Source organism: Natrix helvetica (genome assembly GCF_964273705.1).
Source record: "Natrix helvetica genome assembly, chromosome: 2".
NCBI classification, from domain to species: Eukaryota; Metazoa; Chordata; class Lepidosauria; order Squamata; family Natricidae; genus Natrix; species Natrix helvetica.
Genome location: NC_138552.1, coordinates 34,413,709 through 34,436,662, shown reverse-complemented (window position 1 = coordinate 34,436,662; position 22,954 = coordinate 34,413,709). Strand labels below are relative to the sequence as shown.

Below are 22,954 nucleotides of genomic sequence, written 5' to 3'. Positions count from 1 at the left end.
CTTTTGCTGTTGCAGGAAGAAAGAACAATTGGCCTCCTCTGCCAGGAAATTTCCCAGTGGGCCCTTGTTTTTACCAGGATTTCTCAGTAGACATCCCTGTAGAGTTCCAGAAAACAGTAAAGATTATGTACTATTTGTGGATGTGTAAGTAATACCTATGGAATATATTTTATAGTCTTGAATTATAGTTAGGTAATGTTTCAATGACAGAATATTTTCATAAGCAAAAATGATTAAGCTTGTGCAATTCAATCAAGTCCCTTTCGGGAGAGGGGGCGGTCTAGAAGCACGGTAAATAAATAAATAAATAAAATAAATCAGCATTTTGCTACCTGTCTAGCATAACTTTTTATGAATATCCACATAAGACCAGAAGTTCTTGGAAGGGCCTGGAAGTAGTTGTATTTTATAGTTTCAAGGAGTAGATATATTGAAAAATGAACTTTGGGTCAGTCACCGGGACCACAGATTTACTCTTCCGAGCTTTCATACTCATGCTGGAGCCCATCTTAGGGAACTTCTCTCTACTAGGTTGTTCTGTGAGTTGTGTTTATATGCTGCCTTCTTATTGGTTGATTGGTGTGGTGGCGGCTGGTAATTGGCTGTCATTTCCTTGTGCTACCAAGCCCTCAGCTCCTAAATATTTGATAAGCTAGTGGTGAATCAACACTCCTGTTAACTGACAACAGGCCCATTTCCCAGGCTTCAATCATTTCCTTGGCTATCTCTGTACCTGCTTGACCAATGATCTTAATAATTGCAAAATTAAATGTATGTCCCTGTTCATTGCAACGTGAGGCTACCAATGAGTTCGGTCTCCTCTCTGACTGCCTCTCACTTATATTCTTGCAATCTGGTGGTTAGCTTCTTCCCCGTTTGCCCTACATAGTCAGAAGATGAAGCTGCAGCATGATTTCGAACGGGAAACAATAAAAAGATGGATAACTGGTGATGTATTCCCTCCTACTTATGGTATTTTTCACATGAGGCAACAAGGCTATCAACAATCATTAGCTAGATTTAAGATGCTCATGAAAAAGTTTAAGTTTATCAATAAAATACATTTGCATTTTCTTTGTATTTAATAGTGTTTGCTATATATTAATAACAATATATTAATAACTATTAATGGACATTACTATATACTCTTTTTATTACTTAATTTATATTTTCCAATTTCCATCCTAGCAAAGCATCTTCTGATATGACTGTTTTAAAATATACAAATGGGTGTATGGGCAGTTGAAGCTTGGTTAACTCTGATCTAATAGAGTTCATGGAATTAGGCTGCATTATGACATGCTATACACATAGGCCCTTAACAATCAACTAAATGGACTAAGATCTAAAGAAAGATTTACTTAAACTTTTGGCACTATAAGAGCCAAAATTTGGCGCAGTGGTTAGAGTGCACTACTGCAGGCTACCTGCAATTTGGCAGTTTGAATCTCACCAGGCTCAAGGTTGACTCAGCCTCCCATCCTTCCAAGGTGAGTAAAATGAGGACCCAGATTGTTGGGGGCAATATGCTGACTCTGTAAACCGCTTAGAGAGGGCTGTAAAGTACTGTGAAGCAGTATATAAGTCTAAATGATATTGCTATACCTATAACACGAGTGAGGGATATTGATTTTATGCCCTTTGCAAGGTGGCATTTTCAGACATAAACACATATGCACATATTTATATTTATATATTTTATTTAATCATTAAACCAGTTATCCTATTTGTTCCAGGAACAATATTTACATATTTTAAAAAACTGCTATTAAAACTGCTTTATATGGTGGCTCAAACTAGCTTTGGGCAAATTGCTAGTTGCAGATGACAGTAGCGGTGGGTGGTGACAATAATAATTTCCCACCTGGATTTTTGTTTTCTCGATTATCTTGACATTCACTTTCACAGTCAGCTGATTGTAAAAATATTTAGTTATCTAAAACTAGTATTCCATTTATTTATAAATACTTAGCTGGTGTATCATGTCCAGCATTTCATCAAGATATAATTGGAGAACAATTGACTACATCATTTTAATAAATCGTTGGGTATTTAGATGCACAAAATATACCTTATTGGACAATTAGATAACATTTAAATCTGTTCTGTTTAATCAGTAATAACTATTTTACCTAATTAATTAATTAACTAATTAATTAATTACCTGCTGAGAGAATAAAGTGAGGACTAGAAAAAGAAACTTCTTTAATATAGGCCAAGGCTGTAGAACATGTATACTGCCAGTTCTTACATTACGAGCAGCTTCAGCCATCAGTAAGGGATGATGAAAATATAGTTCACCAACTTTGTAATCATTTACTGTAGAATGTTTCCCATCCTTAATGTAGCATACTGCTACCATTGTAAGTAATAACAGAGACACAAACTGTTACTACAGTAAACAAGAGTGGGCTGAGCTGGAAAATGGGGTTAAATGTGTCATCAGTTTAGAATCATTGCGTTGCCACAAGGGACCCAAGTCCAGCCCCTGTAATTCCGTTGACCCTTTTCTAATTCCAATTTAGTTTTGACTTTTAACTTGACTGGATTCTTGTATAGAGGTAGCAATAATAAACTCTTCTGTTTTGAACTCAGTGAATGTTCCTGGTTATTTGCGCCTGACTATTTCAAGATTTTCTTTCTACAAACTTAAAATGTTCCTTGCCATATATGCATATGTGCATACATACATACATACATACATACATACATATACACATATGCATATATATATATACATATATATAATCTCAAAGCCTAACCAGAATCCTGTGCCAATTTTGTGCTTCATGTAGAATTCTACCACCAAGATTTCAAAATTCATACTTTCGTAAACTTTCGTATAAAGTATATGTACAAATGATCACAATTTTTTATGTAGCTTAACTTTTTTTAACTAATAAGAACTTGCAAATGACTTAAGCAGTATATAATTTGATATATGTAATTGTAGGGTATTGTGCTATTCCTGTATGTATTTACTGGCCCAGCTTTCAGATAATTAAATAGTATCTACAAAAATCTGTACATCCTGTAATTATTGTAGAAACATCAGCTGCTAAAGCAAGAACTACTCCTTGCTTCTGTAATATATAGAGTTAATGTTTATTTCAGAAGTAAAAACTTTACTCTTATCATACTTTTACAAACACATAAATTGTTATAATCCAGGACTGATATTGAAAAGGTCAAGTTTTATTTCAGCTTTTTTTTTTCCAAAATTATATAATTGGAATGATTATAAGTAGAATATTTTGCAGTTATGAATAGATGCAGATTGTCAGGAAGTTAATCATTTATAGTGATTAAGATAATTACAGGTAGTCCTGATCTTATGACCCCAGTTGAACCCCAAAATTTCCATTGCTGAACAAGACCGTTGTTAAGTAAGTTTTGCCAAATTTTATGACTTTTCTTGCCACAATGTTTAAGCGAATCTAGCTTCCCCATTGACTTTGTCAAAAAATGGCAAAAGCTGATCACATGACCCCAGGACTCTGCAACCGTCATAAATATGAGCCAATTGTCAAGTATCTGAATTTAAATCACATGACCACAGGGATGCTGCAGTGGTTGTAAATGTGAAAAATGGTCATAGGTCACTTTTTTTTGGTGCCATTGCAACTTCTAACAGTCACTAAGTGAATGGTTCCAAGTCAGGGACTACCTGTACTGAAAAACATTCTCTAGGAATTATATGGGGAGGGAAAATAGAGAGGGAAATCTCACATCCTTCCATGTTTTGAATAGAATACCACTCAACGGGCCTGACTGCTAGGTGAAGAAAGTTTACATCCAACTCAGAGTATGCTAGGTGTACTGTATGCTGTTTGAGTTAGCATGTCAGATATTTATGTTCCAGCTTTTTCTCATAAGGGTGAAAAACCTGTAGCCTTCCAGATACATCTGAGTTGCAATATAATATACTTTCGTGAAGGGCTACAGATTTCATTTTATTTTGGAGAAGCAGGCTTTAGCTCAGTATCTCAGGTCCAAGCTCCCATGTTGACATCATGGATTTTCAAATTCCTCCTTCTGTCCGGATTTCCTATAAAGCATGTGAAGCTTATCTGAAATCACAGGATCCTCTAATAGTCTCATAAGGGATTAAGATTTGGTATCATAGAATATTCCTCTTCTCTTTCCCTGCAACCCGTTGTGGCTAATTCATATTATGCAATTAGGTTTAATAGAAAATAATTTCCTTTTATTTATTTATTTATTTATTTATTTATTGGATTTCTAAACCGCCCCCTCTCCCAAAAAGGGACTCGGGGCGGTGTACAGTCAGATAAAATGCAGATAAAATACATGAATAACAATATAAATAGTATAAAAACAATTAAATACTAAACATTTAGATGGAGGAGAAGAGACTGTACAAGAAATAAATATGCTTTTGAATAGTTGTTGGAAAAATACTTAAAAATAAGTTTTTAACATAGAATAGTAAAAAGAATTCATGCAACTGATTACAATGACAAAATTCTGATTGATGAAGATGGCTTATTCAGTTTGATATATTGCTCTGTTATTAGTTATAGAAATACAGAAACACAATTTTAACTCTACTCTTCTCTTCCCTTCTCTCAGTCCATGCAGTGACATTATTTCTTAATATTTTTGGATGTCTGGCCTGGTTTTGCCTTCAGCCCAGGCGAGGAGTTGACTTTGGACTGAGTATTCTCTGGTTCTTGCTTTTTACTCCATGTTCTTTCGTCTGCTGGTACAGACCACTTTATGGAGCTTTCAGGTAAAGTATTACCTAATTTGTAATTTGTGCTATTAAAAAGATATCTAATTGACTTTTTTTCAGTTAATTAAAAAAACAAATAGTCCTCAAATTACGACCACAATAGATCCTGAAGTTTCCATTGTTAAGCATGACAGTTGTGAGTTTTGCTCCATTTTACGACCTTTCTTGCCACAGCTGTTATGTGAATCACTGCAGTTAAATTAGTAACACAGTTGTTAAGTGAATCTGGCTTCCCCCATTGTCTTTGCGTGTCAAAAGGCTGCAGAAGGTGATTCCATGATCCTGGGACATTGCAGCTGTCATAAAATGAGCCAGTTGCCAAGTGTCCAAATTTTGTTCACGTGATTATGGGGATATTACAGTGGTCATAAGTGTAAAAAAAGGTCACTTTTTCAGTGTCATTACGACTTGAAATAATCATTAAATAAATGATTGTAAGTCAAGGACTACCATACATTGACAAAAATATAGCTATCTAAAATATTACTTAACTCAGGTTTTACAATTTAGTATCAATAATATTCAAAGTTGATTTATTTTGTAACATTTGGATGTACAGATACAGTATTTTTCGGAGTATAAGACTCACTTTTTTTCCTCAAAAAGGTGGCTGAAAATCTGGGTGCGTCTTATACACTGAGTACAGCATTTTTTGCCTACCAAAACTCTGCCTCCTTCACTAAAATGGCCATGCATAGCTTTTAGAAGGCTTTCAGAGAGCTCCTGGGGGCTGGGAAGGCAGAAATGAGCGAAAAGCAACCCATTTTTTGCCTCTCCAGTCCCCAGCACATTCTATAAGCTTCCTAAAAACTATCCGTGCCCTTTTTTTTGACAAAAAATGGGCCATTTTTTTTCTCAGTTCTGCCCCCCCCCCCCCCCGGAGCACTCTACAAGCCGCCTAAGGGCTATTCATGCCCTTTTTTGGAAAAAAAAAATGGGCCCGTTTTCGCAAAAAACGAGCCGTTTTTGGGAGGTTTGCAGAGTGCAAAACCTTTTTTTTAAAAAAATTCCTCTTCAAAACTTCCTCGTATACTCCGGTGCGTCTTATACTCCGAAAAATACGGTAAGCCTCAACATGACCATAATACTCGTGTTTCCCCCAAAATAAAACCGGGTCTTATATTAATTTTTACATCAAGAGACGAAGAGGGCTTATTTTCTGGTTAAGTCTTATTTTCAGAGAAATACACTATTAAATGTGTCTGCCTGGCTGATGATCTTAACTGGGGCATATTTTTGGGTATGGCTTATATTACGACCATCCTGAAAAATCATGCTAGGGCTTATTTTCCAGTTGGTTTTATTCTCAGAAAAATATATCCATTGTGGTCATACATACACATGTAAAGCAGATCATCACCAAACTAATTTTATGACTTTTTGTTGTGGTTGTTGAGTAAATCCGTTGTTTGCTATAGGGTGTTTTTGCTGAAAACTGGAAGTAAACCCCGGTTTTTGGCAAAAACATCATAAATTGTGATCATATGAATGTGGGATACCGCAAATGGCTGTAAATGTGGACCAACTGCCCAGTGTACAAAATGCCATCTCTGAGCGGGGGGAGGCTTTCAGAACTTTTGAGTTGGGGCTCTCATAATTCCAATCCATTGCTAAGCAACTACTTGTAATTTGAGGAGTGTTTGTATTTGCTTAATCAGCAGTGTACTTGGAAGGGATCCCAAGCTCCTTACAACAATGGTAGACTTGAAATAATACATGAAGTTGATACCATGCAGTTACCAGAAGGTGTCAGTTGGCACAACAGTTGGTCTGTCTTGGTTCCTCACAGATCATTGTTGAGGAGAACAATTTATCTTTTGAAGTAACTTTGGACTGTAGTATAATAATATAGTAAAGCACATAGGGAGAAGCTGTTCAAGACATAAAAGGACCTGTGCACGACTACTGAGAATCCAAGCTGGTCTACCACTGAATTATATTTCTTCTAAAATGTTTTTTTCATGCACTTCTGTAAAATGAAGTAATATTCTACTTTCCTTGGAATGTTAGCTGGGCAAGAAAATGCATTGCTGACTTAAATTACAAGGTTTGTCTTTGCTTCAGTAAGAAAATGAGAGTTGGAAAAATTGCTAGTGGACATCTTAATGAATAAAATGACAATATAGTGTGAAACATAGTTTCCTGTACTTCTTTGGCAATATTGTTAAGCTTATTTTGTAGTTGCTTTATTTGCTTTTAACTACTGTGTTTTGTATCTGTTGTTTAACTTTCTGGTAGTGTTTATTGTAATTGGTCAGTTTTGTAAGAATGCTTCTGAAAGTTCTGATTTCCAGCGGTTTTATACGGTCATAAAAGAGAATTTATATACAAGAGATGTTTGAAGTGTTTTCACACACTTGTTCTGTTAACCTTATGACAGACTCGCTATTTTGTTTGTCAAGTATTAAGAGAATCTTTTTTTTCTTTCCTTCTCTTTCAGGAGCGATAGCTCATTCAGGTTCTTTGTTTTTTTCTTTGTATACATTTGTCAATTTGCTGTGCATGTCCTTCAAGCTGTAGGATTCCAAGGTTGGGGGAACTGGTAAGTGTCCTGTTGTATTATTCTCTGGTAAATGTATGTAGCAACAGCAATAGCACTTAGGCTTGTGCTTCACAGTGTTTTACAGCCCTCTCTAAGCAGTTTACAGAGTCAGCATATTGCCCCCAACAATCTGGGTCCTCATTTTACCAACCTTGGAAGGAGGAAAGACTGAGTCAGCCTTGAGCTGGTGAGATTTGCCAAAGTGCTAGCAGTCAGCAGAATTAGCTGCAGTACTAAATTATAACCCCTGCACCACCACATCTCATGTGGTGAGAGCAATAGCTTGTAATTTTTTGCAAAGGTATTATGACCCATTGCTTTTTAAATCTTTCACACAGTTAAACATCAGGTGTTTGCAATGATAAGATATTATCGAAATCACTAGGCAAGTGGTGTCAGGAATCAGGACATGCCAAGAGATAGAATGGGTGTCAGGCCAGGCCATTGGCTAGTTGCTGTTTACTTGCAAGGAGGATGACTATTGATGGAATAACACATGCCTGCTATCCTTGTCATGTTAGCTGATGGAGGCTTCTCATTTGTCCAGATTATCAGAAACGAGAAAACTGCACTGATGGGTAGGGGATGAGGTCATCCTTTAGTTCAAGTTTGCATGGAGCCTAGTTCAGAATTAGGTAAACTGTTTTCTCATAGCAGTTAGAGAGCAGCCTTTACTGCGAGTTTAAATTGTACCTTCTTGTGCAGAAGTGGGAACCGTTGACCAAATATTGTTGAACCACAGTTTTCAACCATTCTAATTCCAGTATACTGAAATGAGACCGATAGGAACTGTGGTTCAACATTTTGAAGGTGACATGTTCTTTTAGGTCAGCAGTCACCAACTGGTGGTCCATGGGAAAATTTTGGTGGTCCGTAGAAAAATTATTTGCATTTTTATATTGCACTAAATACTATTGATCTTTTTTTAAAATCATATTAGTGGTCCGTCGGTTTTAAAATTATGAATTTAGTGGTCCCTGAGATCCGAAAGGTTGGTGACCCCTGTTTGAGGTTACTGATTTCTGCCAGTCCTAATTCAGATTCATTCTGCCTGGATTGCAGTATTTGTTTTATTCTTTTTTTCTTTATATATATCTAATTCAGTCCATATATTGTAGACTTGCTGCAGCAAACTGAATGCTGAAATAATATTACATGAATAGCTTTCTTAATCTATGCTCATATTTTTAAGTGAAAATGTTGTGGTCTATTGTTGGATTAATAAAAAAAGGAGAATATGTCTTTATAAAATTTTATTGTATGTATGTCATTAACACCCTAGCATCTGAAAAAAACCCCAGATCCACAAGGCCTCAAAATTCATTAAAAGTTAAAAAGACAAATTAATTGTTTTATAACTTTAGAATTTTAAACCACCCAGTCACTTGGTTGAGTCATCGTATGCTATACCACATGCTGTAAATAATTTAGCTTTGTTTTCTATCCATAGGCATATGGTTGATTTTCAGTTTAAATAAAACTTCAATAATTTTTCCTTATGGCATAAAATATGATATAATTAATGGTCCATATTTTCAAGCGGTATCTAAATCAAGAAAGGAATGCTTAATTGAGTAATTGTGTAATTTAAATAGCAACTTTCAGTATGCTTGCATGAGATATACTTTATTAAATGTAATTCTAGTTTAATATAGGCAATTTAAAGAAATCCAATAAGATGGTAAAATAATTCAGGACTGCTTACTGTCCTCTCACCCCTCCAAAAAAAAACCCCAAACCTGAAGTATTTGTGTTTTCAATTCTTTTAGGAGTGGGTTTTAAAAATATGCTTTAAAAACTTCCTCCGTAATCCATAGAGGAAAAATGATATTTTCCTTGAAAACATAGTGATGGAGGGGAAAATAGCCATACTTCTTTGAAGAGTATTATAGATGTGTTTTTAGAGTTCTCTATATTTTCTTTAGTGGATGGATTTCATCTCTCACTGGACTTAACCAGAGCATTCCAGTAGGCATTATGATGATAGTCATAGCAGCACTTTTTACAGCTTCTGCAGTCATTTCACTAATCATGTTTAAAAAGGTAAGTGTTTTTTTTCATCCAGAAAAATGGATTTTTTAAAACATGTTTTAGCCAATCAGATAGGTTACAGTTGTAAAAATAAGTAGCTATACACAGATGGGTTGACTAAATTCTTCCTTGATACTATTTATACTTGATATACCATATTTAAAAATTAGATAAATAAAATAGATTTCTTTCATTGTTAAATTTAAAATATCAATAGCAAATTAGGTTGATTTGGAGCTTGTTTTATTTTAAGATCTCTTGCGAAGAGAACCCATTATGAAATTAGGGATTATTTCAAGATTATACACAACAACAACAAATTACTTTTATTGTTTCCTGCAGTATTTCTTAAAAATTCTGCATTTTAATATTTAGAAACCAGATGTGTTGCATCCAATTTTAAAAGCGTGAACACTTGCCATAAGAATTTTCCTGTCCATCCCCGCTCTGTAGACTTCATCATTCTGGTCAGAATTGTGGATTTGTTCATTTCCACATGCTTTTATTTATTGTTTCAAAATATGATAAGTGGAAAAGTACAAACTAATGTTTAATTGAAGAAATAACTGCAGTAGTAACCTATGTGTGAGAACAAATAGACATGTAAAGAAATAACAGAATAGGATAAAAATATCACATTTCATTCCGAGGAATAAAACCCCTTGGCAATACTCAAAAGTTGAACATTAAATCATAAACTTTCTGAAGAATCTTGAGACCACAAAAAGGATACCTGAATAAGGTAAGCAATATATATGTCCTGTTTCTTGTTTCAAATGGACATGCCCATATACAGCTGCTATGGTAATTAGCAGTTTGCTTAAAGTCAGGAAGATAACAGCAGACAACAAATGCAAACAAAAACAGAGTCAAATAGCTTGCCTAAATGGTTGCTTTTAACAGCAGCATGCAAAAGACTACATTCAGTGCAAGGTTTTAAAAGCCAAATCAGGGTTGTCAGCTAGTCCAGAGGCCAGGATTTCTCAAGCAGAGTCCAATTGAACCTTGTGCAAGAACCACCAGAAATCATATAGTTGATTCCAATGAACCATAGTGGGTCAGATCTCTCTCTTAAATCAGGCTTCAGCCAGCTGTCTTTAATCGAGAGTTTTACTCTCTTGTTTGGCAAGGAGCCTCATAGAACTGCTCTGCTCTGCCTTCTATTCACTGTATGGAGCTGGTGGTCTTAAAGTCATTGTCACTTGACTGGTCTATCTGCGGTGCTTGTGTTTGAGTAACCTGAGGCAATTCTTGGCTTTGTGACTCTTGGGGCTGAATTCTGTAGTTCTGCTGGAGGCTCTTCCTCAGCATCTGAGTCATCTGAGTCCAGGCCCTTAATAGTATATATTATATTGATTTTAATTCTTAGAGCTAGTGAACAGAAATTGCCCTTTGATATACCTCAAATAGATTTAGTTTCCATTTTTTCAATTGTATCATAACCAATGAATTGTCAATGAAATATTGTGTGGCCTTTTTATTTGCCCACTAGGTGTCATAGTTTATGTTTACAACTAGATTTATCTTCTGTCATAGATAGTATCATAGGGCAGAAAAAGTAAAGGAAAAAAAATCTTAGTTAACCCTGTGATTTGAAATATCAATAATATTTTAAATAGCTTTAAAAAAGTTTCAAATAAGTTGGATCTAAAAAATGATTAGGGAATATTTTTCTCTTTGCCAAGTACTGACTTCAAGCGTTAATCTGTTAACTTCAGCCAGCATGTTCAAGAAACTGTTGGTAACTTAGATTTTTAAAGTTTTAAAAGTTTTTATTTGCTTTTTAGTCTACTATAATTAATAATTGTTGGGCTAAAACAGATTTCATAATTCATGGAAAAATACTATTGTAATCTCATTGTATTGTTTTATGCTGCAATTCTAAACTAATTTACTTAGAAGCAAGCCTTATTAACTTCGGTAAGGATGTATGTTGGCTCAGTGGCTTAAAAGATGCCGGAGAAATTCCGGTGGTTCGAGTCCTACCATTGCATGATGGACTGAGCTCCCATCATTTGCCTCAACCCCTGCCAGACTAGCAGTTCAAAAGCATGTAAATGCAAGTAGATAAATAGGTACCACTTTGCTGGGAAGGTAATAACACTGAGTGTTTTGCTCTATACTGCAACCTGATTTTATGCTGACTATACGTCCATGAAAGCATCTTTGGACAGTGCTGGCTTAGAAGCAGAGATGAACACCACTCTCTAAAGTTGACTACAACTAGCAGAGTAAAACCCCAGGGACTCCTTTATCTTAGTGAGTTAGGATGCAATTATATACGGTGGTGTTTAGAAGAAGTCATTTGGACACCACTATGCCATATATGCTGTATCATTATTAAGCAAACTTATTATGCTTTGTAAAAAGCAAAAACATTGGACAAAGAAGAGACATCAGAGTTTGCAATGTCTGCAAATATAAGACATCTCGAAGTCCGTGCAATGATTGAAAGTGGTGATAAAATTCAGCATTTTCCTTTTAATTGGGAACCTAAAACTTTTGGTTAACCTCTGTATAATGATTATTGTCCTGAATCATGCCTCAATTTTTCTCTTTGGACTTCTTTATAGGTACATGGTTTATACCGCACAACTGGAGCAAGTTTTGAGAAGGCCCAGCAAGAATTTGCAACGGGTGTGATGTCCAACAAAACTGTACAAACTGCTGCAGCAAATGCTGCCTCAACAGCAGCAACCAGTGCTGCTCAAAATGCTTTCAAGGGTAATCAAATATAGACAAAAGAGATGAAACACATTACAAATTTCTGGCTGTACTTTATTTTTCAATCCCTAAAGACTTATGTTAAAAATGCACACAGCATGTATGTCTTTTCAGCTGTGCATGGGCTAAGACAGAAAAAAAGATCATTTCATTCCTTTTAGGATTTTTTAATGAGAAGTTCTTCCTAGTTACACTACTAGCTTACAATAGTTACTTTTTTTCTCCATATTTTTTGGAGGTACGTGATATTTGATGAAAATTAGAACAGTAGCTTTAAAAATTCATACAGCAAGTTTAGCTTCTGAGATAAGCAATTTTGGTTTTCCATGGGGTGTCGCTCTCCGTGGAACTGTTCCTCCTGACCTGAGACAAGAACTTTGAGTTAACCCTGTTCATAACACTTTGCTTCCCTGTTTTCGTAAGAAACAAAAGAAGCTGACAATTTTGAACATTAAAGTTTGGCTGCTGCTTTGTAGCTCCAGCAGCTGATGAAGGACAGACGTAAGCTTAAAATAAGTATGATAGATAATGTAAATTCTTTTTTTAGGAGAATAGATTTTTTTAATAATCTTGAGTCTGCATGAAAGAATTTTGACTATGCTGCACTAGTGTTCTGGTCCAGAAATTGTCTATCAGTCCGGTTATAGTATTTGTTAAGATCTGTTTTCATGGTGTATATAGTGTTCTAATTAGATATCTTGGAGCACAGATGTCTTTATCCAAGTAATGCAACATGAAGTGAAAAGAATTATGGTTTAACTGAGGCAGAGTTGTTATATTTGTTCTTTTTGATTTCACCATTCATGACTAGGAAGCACATATTTCTAAACAGAATCTGTTTAGCAATATTTAAAACACTAATAGCTAGTCCATTCTGACTTGTGTTAAATTGTAGTGGAATTTATTTTGTGCTGCAGAATTTTGACATTTTTAGAGTGTGCATTTGTGTTTAATGCTATTATATCTTTAGTCTTGTCAGTTACTCGGTTTAGTATTTGTATAAACATCTGAATATTTAATAACTTATTTAAATTTTTAACATTACTGTAGATCCTAATCAGGTTTCTAAACATTGATAATTATGTACTTGAATTCTTTTAACATACTTCAGCCTTCATATGAGATTTAATCTGAATAAGTGCATTTTATTAAATGCAAATTGAAGATACACTTTATCATAATTAGTTTAGTGTGGTGCTATATGGCAGCTTTTTGTTATTTTAATTCTATATACTATTCTAAGACTTAATTGCCTCTTCAGGTCACTTTCCCTTTTGAGTTTCTAAATTCTAGGTGTTAATGTATAATAATTTGAAAAATACTATGGATGAATCATGTGAATGTTATTCCATTTCTGTCATTTCTACTCTTCTATTGGGTTACATATTACACGGGCGAATTTGACTGTCCTGAATTCTGACATAACATTTATTTTTTTAAAAAATGAATTCATCATGTTCTAAATTTTTCCACATGAAGTGTAACCATGTCTTGTTTAACATGTTCAGTAAACTTTGGGATCCCAGGTTGTAATGTTTGGAGAGGACCTTAGACTGTATTTGATCTAGTCTTTCTCAGCCTTGGCAATTTTAAGATCTGTAGACTTTGTGACTGGCTGGGAATTCTGTAGCATCTTAACAAATGGCTATCCTGGCTCTGCATGTGCAGGGGAGAGTCCACCATTTTCCAAGGCAGTCTTCTTCCATTGTTGAATAGCTTTTGCTATTTTCCTTGATGTCCGACTGAACTTTGCTTCCTTGTAATCTGTATCCATTATTCCTTTGGTCTTTTGGAATAACTCTGATCAATCCTGGCCTGTTTTCTATAGGACAGCTCTTCAGATATTTGAACACAAATATCATGTCTTTTCTCCTCCAGCCTTAACCTTGTGGTCTACCAAAATGCCCAGGTGCAGTATATACTCACATGTAAGCCCATCCACAAAGAAGTTGACCTTGGAATTTTTAACCAAAATATCAACAAAAATGTGCTACCCAAGGATAAGCTAACCCACATTTTTCATGACATTTTGGTGAAAAAAATCCCAAGGACAGCGTAGGTATGGATGGCTTATATATGAATGTACATGGGGATATATAGGTACTCACAGATTAGCTCATCCACGGATAAGCCAAAATCAATTTTGAGGTGCATATTGGTATCTAAAATTCTCGGCTTGTCCACAAGTATATGTGGTAGTTTTCACATATACTGCCTAGTACTCCCCATTCCTACCTTTCATATTTTTCCTAAACAGTCATGTCTTTGTCTCAGTTATTGAGATTAATGGCTTTACTCATTGCTGTAGCCTAGTCAAGGTCCTGCTGAATCTTGGTACTGTTTCCAAGATGTGCACTCTTCCACTCAATGTTATTAGTTTGCACAAGTTACCATTGCAGCTTTATGTTATCTATTCCTTTATCTAAGTCATCTATAAATATATTGAACAAGGGACCCAGAAAAGGTCTAGGGACTTCCATTCAGCACTTCCAGTTGACACAGACATTGGGTATAATTGTCCAGTAATCTTTATATCTATCTATAGATAGCATAGGTGAACTTTTGCCATCTGTACTAGAATCTCATGGGCACACTTTCTTGAATGCTTTGCTAAAGGAATGGTGTGTTGTGTGCAAGTAAATTGATCATTATTGGAAAGAGGTACTGGGTTAGGTTGGCATGATTTATTATTAATAAATCATGCTGGTCCCTGCCCAGCAATGTATCTTTCCTAAATGCTCACAAAATGTTTGTAAACCCATTGCTTAATTATTCTAGAATGTTCCCAGTACGGACATCAAATTGACCATACTTTTTGGGGGGTGGGAGTGGAGACAGGAATAATATTTAGAAGAAAATGTTTATATCTCATAAGGGGCGTTAATAGCTCAGCATCTAAAGATGCAGAGCTTGACAGCCCAGAATTGAGACCCGAGTGCCATGCATGGGGGTGAGCTCCCACCCCTTGCCCCAGCTCCTGCTCACCTAGCAGTTTGAAAGCATGCAGATGTGAGTAGAGTAATAGACACCACTTCAGTGGAAAAGTAGCAGTGTTTGATACATATAGCCATGACACATGACCGTGGAAAATGTCTTTAGACAATGCTGGTTCCCTTGGTCAAGAAACAGAGATGAGCACTGTGCCCTAAAGTTGGACACAATTGGACAAGGGAAACTTTTACCTTTTGTATCTCACAGTTGAGCTGTGGTGTACTTGGTGCTCTCTGAACTTGGTTGTTTTTTTACGGATATTTCATCACCAAACTAGGTAACATCCTCAGTGCTAGAGGGGAGTGGGGTTTTCTCACTAGCAATCAACACCCATATGAGCAGAGAATAACACTAGACCAGATATCAAGAAAGAAACAATACTCAAATCAAGGAATCACCAATGAAGACAACCTAACAGTAAAGAACTATAATCAAGAAATTACCAAGCTCACTCACACCAACACTGACAGGGATATAGAATGAGAGCAAACCCCACTCCCTCCTGACACTGATGGTGATACTTAGTCTGGTAATGAATGTCTGCAAGAAAATCACCAAGTTCAGAGAGCACCAAGGACCCCACATGAATAATATTTGCCCTTCCCCAACCTGTGATTCCATGCCCATCATCCATGACTTCTTAAAGATCATAAGGGCTCCTAGATGACATTTGCAGGCTCCTTCAGGACTCTTGAATGTAATTGGTCACACTCTGGAGACAAATCCATTCGTGGAAGCCAGGTGCTTCCTAGCCTTTTAGTTACCATGGATTACTATTCCCTTTTGTTAGTAGTAGTTCTTAGGCCCTTTTGTATATATAGTTTCTCTTTGGGAAGAAGACTTAATAGAATTTCAGCAGCTCTGCTATCTCCCCTTCAATCCTACTATCTTCTCACAGGGTTTCCTCTAACTACTTTTTCTTTTCTTTTTACTACTGCAACAGGAATAACAATTACTCAAAGTAAGAAATACTGGAAAATTTACTATGTGAGCAGTTTTAATCTAAATACGTGGACTTCCTTTCTTTACTTTTACTTACTAATGTTTATATCCCGTCCATCTCCAGAGACTCTAGGCAGTTAACATCATATAAAAATTTACAGAATTATTGAAGTAGATGTTTTATTTCTTTTTTGTGTATTTATTTCAATCCTTAATCCCACAAACCTAACACATGGGCACTTTAATTGCTAATCATTTAAATCTTATGGAGGAAACTGTGTTCACACTTATTAAAGAATCTAATTTTTCTCAGGGGATAAAGCAGATTGAAACTTGAAATACATAAATGTGGGCCTAATTTGCAGTAGGTCTGACAGTCATGTTAGTTCCAGCAGGTAGAATACATGTTGATTGTAATGTCCACTTTCATTCTTATAAACCATAATAAAGAAAATCAGCACATTCCACAATGACATTCTTCAGGATTAAATCAAAAGTAATGGAGTAAATATACATATTATTCACAATTTCTTGTTGTTCACTAGGGCAGAAGGCTGTTGTATGTTAAATATTTAACAAACAAATACTATCAAAGTCCGTTGGTGAACAAGTCTACACCTATTACTACACTAATTTTGTAATCACCCAGTTGTAATGGTTTTTAGATCATACTAGAATGTCAATAGTTTGTCATTTCTAATTTTGTCATTGGAGATATTTAGGTGCGGAAAGTCTGTATATTTTGTAAATTACTAGTGATGCTTTGCCATCCTTGTGAATGTGACAATTCTGTATAAATGCACACAGATTCTGTGATACTGCATGTCTGGGTAGTCCTGCATATTTATTGTATTATTTCAGTGACATAGAATAAAACATTTCCTGATTGTTTGCTCTGTATAGTTTAAAAAATAAAGTAGGGTCTTTTGTAAAATGCAAGATAAAATACCCAAAGATGAATATGTACAGAGAACACCAAGTTTTTGTCTCAGTTCAGCTTTAGTTCTGTATAGTTACCTGGAGGCAGAATATGGATGAGGATTTATTCCGAGGATTGTGATGTGGATCAACATCGGTAGCATTCCACATTTTTATTCTGACATTAATAGTCACATGTAACTATGCACAACTAATGCTGGATCAGGGAGTTGGAGGGTTTTTTTTGTATTATGTATATAAATTCTACAGTCTGCAAACATGGCAAAACGATGTCTGTTTGCAGAACAACGCATTGAAAGAACAATCAAAAGCTGGGCTTGTCTTTTCAAGGAAATAGGCGATTGTGTTTTATTTCTGTGATGTAAATGGGAAATTTAAAAAGGAAAATTATTGAAATTTGTGCAATTGATAGGTGTTATTAGAGGAAGTCTTGGAAGTAAAATGGAACCTTTGAAAACGCATACTATTTCCTAGCATTTGTTTTGAATGGAGGGGTGTTGAATGTTATTTTTATTACACTTGTGATTGGCCACTTTACTGTTTGTATAGCAGTGAAGTTGCTTAAAACGGCCACAATATAGAGCCTATCACTTGCTCTTTAAATACATCCCTGGGGTATTTTTCTTTTGTTTTTCCCTTCTCAAAGGCTGCCTTCTGAGCCACATAGGAAAGAAAATGTCATTAGATAATTCATCTTAAGTATCGAAAAGTCCTCTTCACTGTGGAAAACACTTTTTTAAAAAAAATTGGGTGGATGACCGATACTTGCAACTAAACTTTATATTTGTCTGCTACAATAAGAGCATTCCCACAACATTATAACCCTATGTCATTATAAATGGAGGATATGCAGTTCGGTTTATTGATAAGTAATTACATAGCAAGAATCGGGAAACTATCCAGAACTCATGTTCTAGTTAGTAGAAGCAGACATTTATTTATCTTTTGGAGGTATATTTTTACTTGATAATACTATATATGTGTTACAAATACCTGCAGTATGTTTTTGAGAAAGGTACTATGACAAATACCTTAGGATTCAGCAGTCTTTTTCTTAAAAAAAAAAGGAAATGGTTATTCTGTACTCAATCTATCAGTGCAGGAAAACAAACCAAGATTGGCCATTTCTACAAAACACTTAACTGTTATAGTTAATCATCCATTGGGCTATAGAAATTGCTCATTAGCATGTATGCCATTGCAAAAGGCAAATAAATGAACTATAGTACATAAAAGCTTATGCAGTAATAAAACTTAACTATTAAAGTGCCATTAGTCTGTTCTTCCTATAAGCAATTAGTGTTTCCCCTGGAAACAAGAATTGCTGATCTGTTTACAGTTGAAAGTAAACAGTGCAAATCAGTAATGGCACATGAATTTCCTTTTCATTGCTTGTTGTATAAATTTGTAGCTACCAAATTATACATGGCCAAAAAGAAGGCAATGAAAAACATACTCCATTTTGTGATGTTCAATTCGTTTTTTTAAAGCAAGTATTTATAGCTTGCAAAGAGACATTAAAAATGTAAAATGTAATTTTCAGTAGAGTACATTAATAAAATGATACTCCTAGGCTGTGTCATAATACTGTACGTTTCTTTCAAGCTTTCTAAATAATAGCTTGTTCCATTTTCACTGTTCAATGAAAACTTTCTAAAGTGCTTTTTTAGAATAAATGTATTCCATGTGTCAAGTTCCTCTGATTATTAACATGCAATGGAAATTATTTAATTATTGCACTTACTGGCTTCTCTTCCATATAATAATTGACCATAAACTTCCTGTATTGATGCAGAGTTTGCATTTCACTGGAAATCATAGAAAACCTGACCTAAGAAATAAAAATATTTTAGGAAGCTTGAGTCCAAGGGTGTATAAGATTTATGTCATAGTAGGATCTTATCTTCATGTGAATACTGCATCATAAAAGGAATAATAAGGTATATTTGTTGGCCATTTTTATATAATTTATGAAGAGAAAGTTTAGAGAACTGGTAAAGTCATTCTACAATCTTTGTTTTGTCTTTTCTAGCATGTAGCATTTGAAAAGAGGTGAATCTGTTATAGTTATTCACCCAGTTTTTTGATAGACAGTTGTAACCTTTTATGAAATGTATGCTATCCAGTTGTTTCATGGGTTGTATTTGCTCACAAAGCCAACCTTCTAAAGAATTCTGGCTTAGCATGACCAAGTAGCACAGCAGTGATCCTCCTGATGATATGCTGGAGATGGTGTGCGTGCCAGCTGTCAAAGAAAGAAAGTGACTGAAGAAAGAATTGCCTGATTGTTGTCTTCAAATGGCTCCTTGTTTGGAAGAAAGAAATCTAGTATCCTGGTTAGCTCATCACATATCATGAAAGAACCTTTTGTGGACAAAATCTGGCACAGTGCAAATACAGCCCTTTCTTTTTGTACTCAGAAACTAATTAAATTTTAATTTGCCCTTTTTTTACAGATTGCCCAGTTTAGGGACCTTTCAGAACATTGTATTACTACCGTACTAATGTAGCAAAATCAGAAATAAATTGACACCCAACATTCAGGGGTTAATTATGGTTTATTAGACAAAGAATTACTAATATACTGAGTCCTTTGGGAGAAGGGCGGCATATAAATCCAATAAAACAAACAAACAATATTGTAGAAAATTAAATTAGCAATGCAGCCCAACAGCACACTGTAGCTCATCAAATGACTTTTTACTGTTCTCTCTTTAATGATGATCAATGCATGAGTTTCTAAATATGTGAATACTTTTCACATTGAGACAGAATGCTATAAATGAGTAAGCTTGGAATAACCAGATTTCAAAAGATTTCGAAATCTCTTATTACAATACAGTAAAGTTTTGATTTAACAGACCTGATTGCAATAGACTTCAGATTCTATGGATAAAATTTCCATTATATACGTATGTTGCTTTTATATCATTTGCTTAATAAGGTTACACAAATGATGTACTATAATGTAAAGTATGTGCAATTTATATCTTTGCATAAGGTCACCACAGATTATATACTCTGATTTAATGGACAATTAGGAATAACAGACATCCCTTCCCCCCAATTGGACTGTTAAATCAAGGTTTCACTGTATTTTTAACATCTTTTTTTTTCCCCACAAAGATTTTATAGCGATGGTTAAATAATATTGCAGTAGCTTTCCTTTTCCACAAAGATATGCCATTGTGGACTCTTTCAAATCGGTTTTAAAGTCCTTACTGCATATTATACATGTTATAATTTGAATTTATTATTATCTGAAAATTGCAACAGAAGATAACACAATAAATGTTATAAAATGATTTATCCACAGTGCTTATTTTGAGCTGTCTGAACACAGGTTTAATCACCAACCATTTCTTGATTTAAAGTAATATGTATTAAAAAGTCATATGTGCCATTGTGGGAAGTTAATATAGTATTCTGTAAAATATATTTACTTAAAAAAATTAAAGAAGAGACACTGAAAAGATTTCTTAAACCACACATTTTTGATTGTTGGGAATATATGGCCTCATTATTTAAATACAGAAGGTATGTGGGATATTACATATAAACCTAAAGTTGTGATACTGACTATTCAACTGATAAAATTGTGCCATATATTTCCCCAGAAATATCACTCCCAATTACGCAGTAATGCAAAAACATTATTACTACAGCAATCAGAAATACAATACCATACTGTAGATCTTGCACACGCTATATCAGTTATTGTAGACCTACTGTATCTGGACCGTAAAAATCTGGAAGCTCATGGAAATAGCAAATTTTCTGCATCTATCATCTGGGGTTGTCTTTATAGCTCCAACCTGGTAGCCCTACTTGTTCCAATGGTTATGAATGAGATTTCATTGCCTGACGTTTCAATCAAAACTAAGAGTTATCAAACACAGTGCATATAGCTCCACATAAAAATTATTTTGAGGTCATTTCTGAGGCAGGATTTATGGTAACTGTATCAGATGGAGATGGTGATGTAGTGTTAAGTACTGTAAAGCAACGCAACAATTAGGAAACTAACCAAGTATATATGCTAAGATTTACCAGAACCTATGTTACCTAGTCTGCATGCATCCCTCTTTAGTCTGTTTTCAACTTTGTTTATAAAGTAAACAAGCTGTGATACTCCATTTTGCTATGAATTACAAGTGCTAGCATTTTTCTCAAAAAGGAGATCAATGCTAGGAACTGTAATTCTCCAACATTAAGAGGCAGAACTTTTGCAGAGGAAATTTCATTCAGGTTATAATAACCATAATTTGCTAAGTGTTCAAAAAAAGAAGAATAAAGTTAATGCATAGGAATTAGAAAAATAAAAGTGAATTTTCCTTATTAATCTCCCTCCCCACTGCCCACCTGTCTTCTTGCTTGCTTCTACCTGGTGTCCTTTCCTTTTTATTCCTGCCTCATAACACCAGGGACCCTGAGACTCAGAAGCTTCAGGGAGGCTGGTGATTAGAGACACAGAAGTGTACAGTAAATTCCTGCAATCCCATCATTTTATATAATTGTAAAGGTTCACTTTTATTGTAATGTTTTCCTAATAAAATGGATTACAATGTATTGGGATATTATCACTCAAGAAAAACAATAGGTTTAGATCTGAAAAAGTGACCCATGTGGTTGACTTAAGTCAGGGGTGTCCAAACTTGAGAACTTTAAGACTTGTGGACTTCAATTCCCAGAATTCCCCAGCCAGCATGGCTGGCTGGGGAATTCTGGGAGTTGAAGTCCACAAGTCTTAAAGTTCTCAAGTTTGGACACCCCTGACTTAAGTAAACAAATGTATGAGATTAAATTCTGAAGATAGCTTACAGATAATGCATATGTCCCATAGACATCACCCTATATTATTTTCCCTTATACAATACTGGATGCCTGTATAAAATAATGTTTGCTTATACGCAGCCTGCTGTCTTCTATTGGAACTTATTTTTTATTTAAATTTGCCGAACAACCAATGAATATGCTTGAGTGATTTTTAATCAATTAAATGTTGGAGGACTAGAATGCATTGTATGAAATCAGTATACAGATTTTGAACCCGGATTGGAAAAGGAAATTGGAGGTGCTTGAAGAGAAGTATGCAGAATAATGTTTTGTTGGGATTAGTACCTTTTCTTTTAAAAAAATATGTTCCGTATAACCTGAAGTATCACTTCTGCTAATATCTTGTAAAAGCTGTTTGTTCAAAAATATCTGATAAGATTTTCTTTGGTGCCAATTCAAAGAAGGAAACGTGAGGATATTGTCCCAGAGTTTAATTTTTAAAATGCGCTATAAAACTGCTGAACTGTTTCAAACTTTTCTATTCCAAAATCATTTTGAAATTGTGCAAAAGCAAAAGAGAAAGGCAATGAGAATGAAAAATGTAAAAAAAAAAAATCATATCAGGAAGCCAATATATATTCTCCTTTAACTGCTATTCTCAACTAATTTCCAAAGTACCTTTTCAGGATGCAGAAATTTAAAACACCAATGAGCTGGTCATGCATTTTTAATCAAGAGTGCCTTGTTGTCAGTCATGTGCACGTTTAGACAGAAGTATATGTACACTTGATCTTAGTCACGGTAATTACAGATAGTCCTTGACTAATGACCATTCATTTGGTGACTGTTCAAAGTTATGGCAGCACTGGACAAGGAGACTTACTACCTCACAGTTGTGGCTGTGGCAATATCCATGAGGTCACATTTGTGATTTAGGCACTTGTCACCCAGCTTGCAATTACTATGGTTGCAGAGGTCATGTGGTTGCCGTTTGCAACCTTCACAAGCAGAGTCAACAGAGAAACCGGGAGCAGGTGGCAAATGGTGATCACATGACATTGTGCCTAACTGCAGGATTTGCTTATTGATGGCAACTGGAACTGCTCTTGTAAAATGGTGTGGTCATGTTTCATTTACACTTTATGTCCGCATCACTTAGTGACAGTTACCAATCCCAATTATCATAGTTACAACAAGGATTACCCATGTAACAACATTCATGTGGGGGCAGTATCAAATTAAAATTTACTCTA

The 22,954-nt window shown here is 35.1% G+C and overlaps 1 protein-coding gene across 1 annotated transcript in view; it reads left to right on the top strand.

Moving 5' to 3' along the window:
* The window catches only part of SCAMP1 (secretory carrier membrane protein 1), a 38,055-nt gene extending 16,490 nt beyond the window's left edge, over positions 1 to 21,565 (top strand). The window contains exons 5-9 of the mRNA XM_081942630.1: positions 16 to 144; positions 4,594 to 4,753; positions 7,197 to 7,298; positions 9,224 to 9,341; positions 11,903 to 21,565. Coding sequence (XP_081798756.1) covers positions 16 to 144; positions 4,594 to 4,753; positions 7,197 to 7,298; positions 9,224 to 9,341; positions 11,903 to 12,067 — 674 coding nt within the window. The 3' untranslated portion in view covers positions 12,068 to 21,565. The remainder of the gene's footprint in view (positions 1 to 15; positions 145 to 4,593; positions 4,754 to 7,196; positions 7,299 to 9,223; positions 9,342 to 11,902) is intronic.
* Positions 21,566 to 22,954: the final 1,389 nt, after the last annotated feature.